General features: G+C 54.6%; 1 protein-coding gene across 1 annotated transcript; it reads right to left on the bottom strand.

Moving 5' to 3' along the window:
• Positions 1-412: 412 nt before the first annotated feature.
• Positions 413-7,959, bottom strand: TMIE (transmembrane inner ear). The gene is made up of 4 exons (XM_049777687.1): positions 7,891-7,959; positions 4,174-4,291; positions 787-936; positions 413-608 (listed from the first exon to the last, which is right to left on the bottom strand). Exons 1-4 carry the CDS (start codon positions 7,957-7,959, stop codon positions 511-513), a joined length of 435 nt encoding a protein of 144 aa, XP_049633644.1. The 3' UTR covers positions 413-510.
• Positions 7,960-8,272: the final 313 nt, after the last annotated feature.

The following is an 8,272-nucleotide window of genomic DNA, read 5'->3' as shown; positions in this document are numbered from 1 at the left end:
TACCAGACTGCTTAGGGCAGACTCCTGATTCCCAGGCTGCTATTTGGCTAAGTCTGAGCACCTCCTGCTATCCCCAGTTCCCTAAGTTCTCCCCCTTCTACGGTCTGATCCCTAGTCCCTCCCAGGAAGAACATTCATCCTAGTCCCCTGTAGTGCTAAGACTGTTCTTTTAAGAAAGCTAGGACAGGGGCAGACCTGGGTGGCCTTGAAGCAGCTTGGGGGCTGCAGAGGGACAGTGGTCCAAGGCCAGCCTTGCTGAGTAGCCACAATGGGAGAAATGGGTGACTGCTAGGCTGAGAGGCAGAACAAGGGATGTAGCAGTTTTGTTCCTCACCCTGATGAACCCCAAGGATGTGCCCATGGGCCTCATTTTCCCTAAGAGCAGGAAGAGGGTGTCCCACCACTTCTGGAATCCAGAGTCCAATTTGGCGTCAAAGGTGCCTGAATTGTAGACAGGTTGTGAGTCTAGGGAGGGCCTGCCAGACCACTGCCATCTCCAGGCAGCCCTCCTCACTTCTCTCCTTTCTTCTTGGCCTCGTTCTTCTCATCTTCTTCCACCTTGATAGCTACTGTGTCCACACTGTCCTTCTTCTTCTTCTTCTTGTCCTCTGTGGGGGAGAGGAAAGAGGCCATGTGAAGTGATGCTATCAGGCCTCAGGTACAACCTAGTGCCTCCCTTAGCCAGTGCTTCCCTCTGTCCCTCCATCTGCAAGTCTCTCCCCACCCACTGCACAGAGCCTTCTCTTCTCTGACCAGTTTCATGGCTCTGGTCTCAGGTTCCCTCACCTCCAGGGATCTCTGTAAGTTCATTGAGGGGTGGCACCGTCTCTAGCTTGTCTGTGTACATCTTGGCTGCCTTTCTCTGCAGGTAACGGGCTTCAATCTCCTTCCGGGTCCGTGGCACGCGGCAGTTGAAGACACAGCACAGAGTGATAACTGTGGGAACACAGAGCAGGCTGGGCCAGGGCTGCACTCAGATACCCCAGCTTTTCCCAGGAGCCCAAGACTCAGCCTCCCTCCTACAACCTCGATGTGGCCTCACTCTGAGATGGGGCTAGGAAAAGGGCTGCATTTTGGCCAAATCCCTGTGGGTTCTGGGGTTCCCTAGAAGGCTCTCCAGAGCGGGTCTGGTCCTTCTCTGAGTCTGAGCTAGCCCTGGAGTGGAGGTTGTGCTGTCCTGAACATTGTCATCAGTTCTGAACAAGAGCATTTCCTGGTCCACTTGACACTGACCCTGTAAGTGCTATCCCTGGCCCAGTCCTAAAGGAGTACTTGGCTGAGCTGAGCAGTTCTGGAGGTTGAGAGCTGTGGGCTGGGCAGGACTCAATTCCAGCTCCCTGGATCTGTCCTCTCCCTCCTAGACCTTACCCCAAGGATACTGAAAGAACCCAGACTGGGGAGAACATGAATCAGTCCCCCAAAATGACATGTTTAGGATTCTCCTGTTGGGAGAAGGACTAAGAGCTTCTGCCCTGCCCAGGGCTGTTCATCTCAGATGGTTTTTTCAGGAATGGTTTTCTGGTGTGAACTGTGCCCACATGGGCATGGAGTTGGCCCGTCTAGGGTAGGACTGCCAGGGCCTGGCTGGGCAGAATTTATTTTCCTAAGGGTACCTAGTCTATCCACGGGGGCCCCAGCCTGAGGGGGGAGGACAGAGCTGCTTCCTATTACGCATCAGATGACTAGACATAACTTCCTGGCCGGCTCCGACGGACAAAGAAACAGGCAGGAAAAGCCAGACTTGAGGGTTCTGGGCTGGAACACTCCACTAGGTCTTCCTGTGAACCCCCTTCAGCTAAGGGTATGATATGACTCCATTAAATCTCACCCACAGTCAGAAGGCAAGGAAGGAAGGAGGAAGGGAACAAGATGCTTTTGCTTCTGAACACAGGACTAACTTCTGAATGAATGGGGGAAGGCAGGGACTTGGGATTCCTCTGGACATTCTCAGGGGAGTGAGGAGTTGCATGAGTGTCCCAGAAGTAGACCCGATGCCACTTCTGGGGGTGTGGGTGAGCAGAGACTAGGTTGGATTCGGATCTTCTCCAGGCCCCTGTGTGTGACTAACACCACGATAAGTTTCTCCCTACATATCTGCCAATGGTTTGGGGCCATTTCTTCCAGCCACCCTGCCCTATCTGAGCCCTAAGTCCTTCCTAGAACCCACTTTCCACTTAGGCTCCCTGGCAAGGCTGGTGCAAAGGCTTTGGGGAGATGGCAAAGGGTACTCAGTGAGTGGTAACTGGTAGCTGGAGCAAAGCTTAGGGCCTCTGGTTCTGTCCAGAGCCCAACTTGGTCTGGTCACTTCTCTTAACAGAGAACAACAAAATGCCTTTGACTGAGTTCCAGAACCATCCCACCCCATATCATCCTTCTTTACAAAGTTCAGACATTAGGGCCCGGAGAGATAGCACAGCGGTGTTTTCCTTGCAAGTAGTCGATCCAGGACCAAAGGTGGTCGGTTCGAATCCCGGTGTCCCATATGGTCCCCCGTGCCTGCCAGGAGCTATTTCTGAGCAGACAGCCAGGAGTAACCCCTGAGCACCGCCAGGTGTGGCCCCCCACCCAAAAAAAAAAAAAGTTCAGACATTAGATATTTTAGATATTTCCTAGGAGGCCAGGCCACTGGCTCTCCCTAGAATCTGTGCTGGAGAGCAAATGCTGTCCTGCTGCTCATGACCCTGACAAGCCTTTTTAGGAAGGCTTTCTAGTTTCAGGAATAGGAACTGGTCTGTGTGCAGAGGGCCAGACGCTGCTCTGGGTATGAGCTGCTGATGTCTTGTGTGGCCCCAGGCACTGCCACTATCTGGAGCCAAACAGAGCCGGGAAGAGGCTATTGTGTATCTGGCACGCCAGGTGTCTTCAGACCTTCTCCAAAGGCCTAGCCTTTGCAGGACAGATACTTCCCCTGAACCCGCCTTTCCTCTTGGTGCTGGGAGTTACTTCTGTCTGCACACCTGGGCTTACTTGCAGGTGTGTGTGTGTGTGTGTGTGTGTGTGTGTGTGTGTGTGTGTGTGTGTGTGTGTGTGTGTGTGTGCGCGCGCTTGTATAGGGGGACTGGCCCAGGCTCAGTCTAGATGACATGCAGCTCTTACTTCTCCTCCACCCCAGCTATGAAGACATGATGGCGGTGGTGTGATGTTTTCCTGCGGAGAGGACACTTCTGATGCCAGGAGACACACATGCTAATCAGATGGCCCTGTCCCCTGAGACCCCCCACATCTGGCTGGCTCTGAGCCTTTGATCCTCCCCTCTGGGAGCTCATCTGGGGACAGCTCCGACCAGAGCTGTCAAGCTGCTTTATCCCACTCCCAACCCACAAAAGGGTTACCTGAGACCTCCTGCTTCCCCTCTCCTCCATGTTTTTCTAACAACACTACTGGGCAACCCCCTTCTCCTATCTTCCCATACTCCGCAATTCCTCTCTGAGGCCTTTGGCAGGAAGAGTGAACTTTCTTTCCTTGCACCCCTAACACACAACCCTACCAAAGACTCAGAAACCTCTATCAGACCTGTTGGGGACTAAGGCTGTCAGCTGGCTTGTCTCGGTCTTCCCTTTCCCAACTGCAGACCTCCACTCTAGAAATCAGGCAAAAGGGTGCATGCTAAGACCATTTCCATTCCAGCTTTATATCAAGCGGCAACCCGTCCCAGGAGTGGAGAGGGTCTGCTTTTAATCGAGGGGGTGTGAGTCGTTCCAGGAAAACGGTATTTGACAAGGCAGGGTTGTAGCCTGGGAGTCACATATGCCGGGCATCTGGGGAGCCTTTGAGCTGAACTGTGGCCAACGGTGGTCTTGCTGGGGCCCCTGGGTGTGGTGCTTAAAGCTGGCCAGACTGCAGGAAAAGCATTGGGAGGCCAGAGATAGGGAGAAATGACACGTCCTCGTCCCGGTTCAGTGGTCCCCTGTAATTACCATAATCGCTGTGTGGCTGCGTCCCTGGTTGGCAGAATACTTCAGGTCACCGCCGGCCCGTCAGCCCTCCACAGGGACTCTGTGTGGATCAGGAGGTGCCAGAAACCACAGTGGGCCTCCTGCAGGCGCCTGGCCTGCTTGCACTGCCCGGAATTTGCCGTTCTGAGCCCCTGGGGGGTTGTGCTGGGGGTGGGGGGACAGTAGGGAGGGGTTCCCAATGCAGCGTGGCAGGGAAGGCGGGGGAGCGGCTACTCACTGATGGACAGCACGAAGAGTGAGAAGATGCCCACCACGTGCCATAGGCGCATATCCCAGAACACCACCGTCTCCTTGGTCAGCGGGGGCGGTTTGGGCTTGGGGGGCGCTGTGCTGGGCTGCAAATCAGGAGAGAGGGAGTGAGCCCAGGTTGGACAGAGCAGAGAGAGAGAGAGAGACCCAGGTTCCAGCATAGACTCTGCTTAAGGAGCTCAGATCTCTGAGAATCAAGACCGCCTTAGATGGTCACTCAGTCTGCGCCCTAGATCTGGGGAGGGAGGGTCCCCATATAGAATATTAGAAGAGGTCAGAGAGGACTGGTGCGATAGCACAGCGGTAGGGCGTTTGCCTTGCATGCTACCGACCTTGGACAGACCCGAGTTCGATCCCCTATGGTCCCATATGGTCCATTCCCTGAGCCTGCCAGGAGCAGTTTCTGAGCACAGAGCTAGGAGTAACTCCTGAGTGCTGCTGGGTGTGAGAGTCAGAGAGAATACAGTGAGTAGGGACTTGACCTGAGCTCAATTCCAACACTACATATGTTCCCCCTAATCCTCTCCAAAAGGGGCCCCCTGAGCACTACTAGGAGTGGCACGAAAACAAGAACAAAAGAAAGCAGAACCCCAGCACCCAGAACCAGGGACACAGAGAGTGTTGCTCAGGAAACCTGTCCTGCAGAGGAAATGGAACTGTAGCTGTCCCACCCTAAGGAGATTCAAGGGCCCTAGGGCAGCTGGCTGGACTCTTCCCCAGCGTCAGGTCCCACTAAGGCAACTGCCATTGCATCACCAAGGCCAAAGGCATAACCAAGCCTTGGGGCACCGGTGAGGTGGGCTGTGAAGTTGGATCCAGGACCTAGGTTGCCTGAGTAGGACACTACCGAGTGGCCTCAACAGTTGCTCTCCAGGGTCGCCTCTCCTGCAAGCTTGAGCTCGCCATTTGAGCACACAGGGTAGATAAGTGTCTGCAAGGCCCCAGCGACATCTAGAGGCCAAATTCTGTTAAGAGTAGCTAGAGCCCAAGCACTCTCCCATTTGCCCTTGAATGGAGGTGACATAAGCTGGCCTGGGACTTTATTTATTTATTTATTTGGTTTTGGGGTCACACCCAGCAGTTCTCAGAGGTTACTCCTGGCTCTATGCTCAGACATTGCTCCTGGCAGGCTCAGAGGACCATATAAGATGCTGGGATTTAAAAAAAAAAAAAAAAAAAAGATGCTGGGATTTGAACCACCTTCCTTCTGCATGCAAGGCAAATGCCCTACTTCCATGCTATCTCTCCGGCCCCTGGCCTGGGACTTTAGGACTTGGTTATGCCCTGGGGGACTGCAGGGACACAACCTTCCTTAAGATTTTGACCAAGACCTGCCTCTGATCTGTGGGGCGGTTGGGCTGAGGTACATGGATGGAACTTGGTTCTCAGAAGGACAGAGGACTCTGGAGCATGAGCAATGTACTGTCCCCAGTTCACTAACAAGGACAGATGTACAGTCCTGGGGTCTCTAGGAAGGAAGGTAACCCACAGCTCAACCTTCCATCCAGGCTTCCCAGAAAGGGACTGGGCCGCTCCAAGTCATGTATGAGAGCAGGTTGTGACATCGGGCACCCATGGAGGGATCGGAGCACACATGGGTGTGGGGCACATGGGGGTCAAGGCACACATGGGGGTTGGGCCACACCCGGGGTGGGGCTTGTTTCTTTCTTTTTTGGGGGGTGCTTGTTTCTTATGGAGATGCCTGACTATATGTTTGCAGGTCTGCAGCCTGGGGGCTAGGGTCTGGTTGGCATTGTGGTTCTTTATATTTTATTTTGTTTTGGTTTTGGGGCCACACCCAGCGATGCTCAAGGGTTACTCCTGGCTATGTGCTCAGAAATCACTCCTGGCTCAGGGGACCATGTGAGATGCCGGGGGATCAAACCACGGCCCATCCTAGGTCAGCCTCATGCGAGGCAAACACTCGACGACGGCGCCATCGCTCCGGCCCCATTGTGGTTCTTTAATTCTCAGTTTAGTTTGTTGCCCACCCAGGCCTCACTCCACAGTACAGAGCTGGTTCTGTGATCTCACTGCTCCTACACTGTGTTCCTACTTCACTAAGGTGGCAGAGGGGCTCAATGCCTACATCCCTAATTGGGGTCTAGAGAAGACAGTAAGGGAAACAGTCCAGCCTTTTAGGGTGTGCACTGAACTCAAAGCATGGGGACATTGGCACCTCCCAACCCAATGACCCCTTGGAAGGTGCTGTCTGAGGGGCTGTAGGGGAGTCACCCTGCACCCATCCCTTCCCTTCTGTGAATCCATGGACCTGGCTTTGTTCCTCATGCTCCTTTCCTTGCTGAGCTGGAAGGAGACCAGTTCCTAGAGGTTGAGAGAAGAGTCCTTGGCTCAGAACTGCCTCTGCAGCTCAGTTTCTGTGCTGAGGGGTTCAAGTACAGCCCAGGTTGCCAGCCTGGCTCCCCTTACAGGGACATCAGAGCTGATACCTGACTCCTGCTGAGCCTCTGAGCCCACACCTTAGCCAGCCGCAGGCCTCAGGCTAATATCCGGTGATGGGCCTCTCTCACACCCCTGTCTGGAGCTCTTGCTACTCAGCTTCCATCCCCTCATGTGGTCCTTCCCCTACTCCCTGCTCTTGAGATCTGCCTGCCTCCTGGGCTGCTCCCTCAGGTCTCAAGATACAAGTCCTAGGTCCAGGCTGCCATTTGCTTCTCCTTCCCTGCCAGCAGGAAGAAGGCAGAGGCCAGCAGGAAGAAGGCAGAACCTGGGCGGTACCGATGGGGTCCCTCCCCCTCAGCTTTTTCAAGCTTGGTCACCACCCAGGCACCTTCCTGAGTCTCCTGAGCTCTCTGCAACACCCTAACTTTTGTCAACTGCCTTCCCATTTATTCTTCTCCCAACCTAGGACTCAGCTCTGAAACCATGACTAGTGCCTCTTTATATCAGGACGGGGGAAGACCCTGAGTCAGGGTTCTGCCCTGCCATGGCTCCACCCTAGGTGAGAGCAACATGTGTCTGCTGGGGAGGGGCCCCTCTTCCTGGCCATCTTGTGCTCAGAACACCTCCCATCTTCTTCCCAAGACTCTCCCTCACCCCCAAAAGGCAGGGGGATTCTCTCAACAGGAAGCCCCAAGAGCAGGTCCCAGACCACCTCCCAGGGCTGGAGGTCACAGACACTCTACCCTCAGAAAAGATCTGCGTGACTCCCATTTCTGTGGGTAAGGTAGTACTCCCTAGCAGCAGTCTTTAAAAATCAGGGTGTCGGGGCTGGAGAGATAGCATGGAGATAAAATGTTTGCCTTGCATGCCGAAGGTTGGTGGTTCGAATCCCGGCATCCCATATGGTCCCCTGAGCCTGCCTGGAGCATGGAGCCAGGAGGAATCCCTGAGAGCTGTCGGGTGTGACCCAAAAACCAAAAAAAAAAAAAACCAAAAAAAAAATCAGGGTGTCCTCCCCACATCAGATTAATGTTTCTCAAGTCAGGGCTATACCCTTCAATCCAATGAGGAACCCTGAGATTGGGGTGGGGTGTGCTGAGTCTATCCTACAGCCTGGAAACACTTGGGACTTCACTGTATTACCCCATGAAATGAGAAAACACCCCAGGTCCTCTTGGAGCAAGAGGAAGAGGATCTGGAAAGAGCACCCCCATGGGCTCTTGACAACAGCCTAACCCCACCACCACCACAACCACCACCACCATTAGTAGCCCAGCCTCACCTCCACCAGCTGCCCGGCGACCCCCAAGAGGCTCGCCCCCAGCGCAGCGGCGCCCAGTGCCCACGCCATGTCCACCCTGCCGCGCGCTGACCACCTGCTGGCCGCTGCTCCCGCCCTGCACACGCCCCGGGCGATCGGCTAGCAGGCATCATTTATTCATCATCATTACTGTAGTCCTGTCGTCGGTGTCTGGTTCCTGCCCCTGATGCATGGCCCGCCTCCACGGGGAAGCTGGGGTTGTAGACCCCAACCTCACCCACTGGACTCTGCCAGCAACAGAGGTCCTTGAACAACAACAGGTCCCATCCACCCATGGACCCTCAGTTTCTCCTCCATCCGGGCTCCCCAGGGAGGGACTGGAATTTGCTCATTTAGAAAAGGC

This window comes from Suncus etruscus, chromosome 7 (assembly GCF_024139225.1).
Source record: "Suncus etruscus isolate mSunEtr1 chromosome 7, mSunEtr1.pri.cur, whole genome shotgun sequence".
Taxonomy (NCBI): domain Eukaryota; kingdom Metazoa; phylum Chordata; class Mammalia; order Eulipotyphla; family Soricidae; genus Suncus; species Suncus etruscus.
This window is presented reverse-complemented; position numbering and strand designations above follow the sequence as displayed.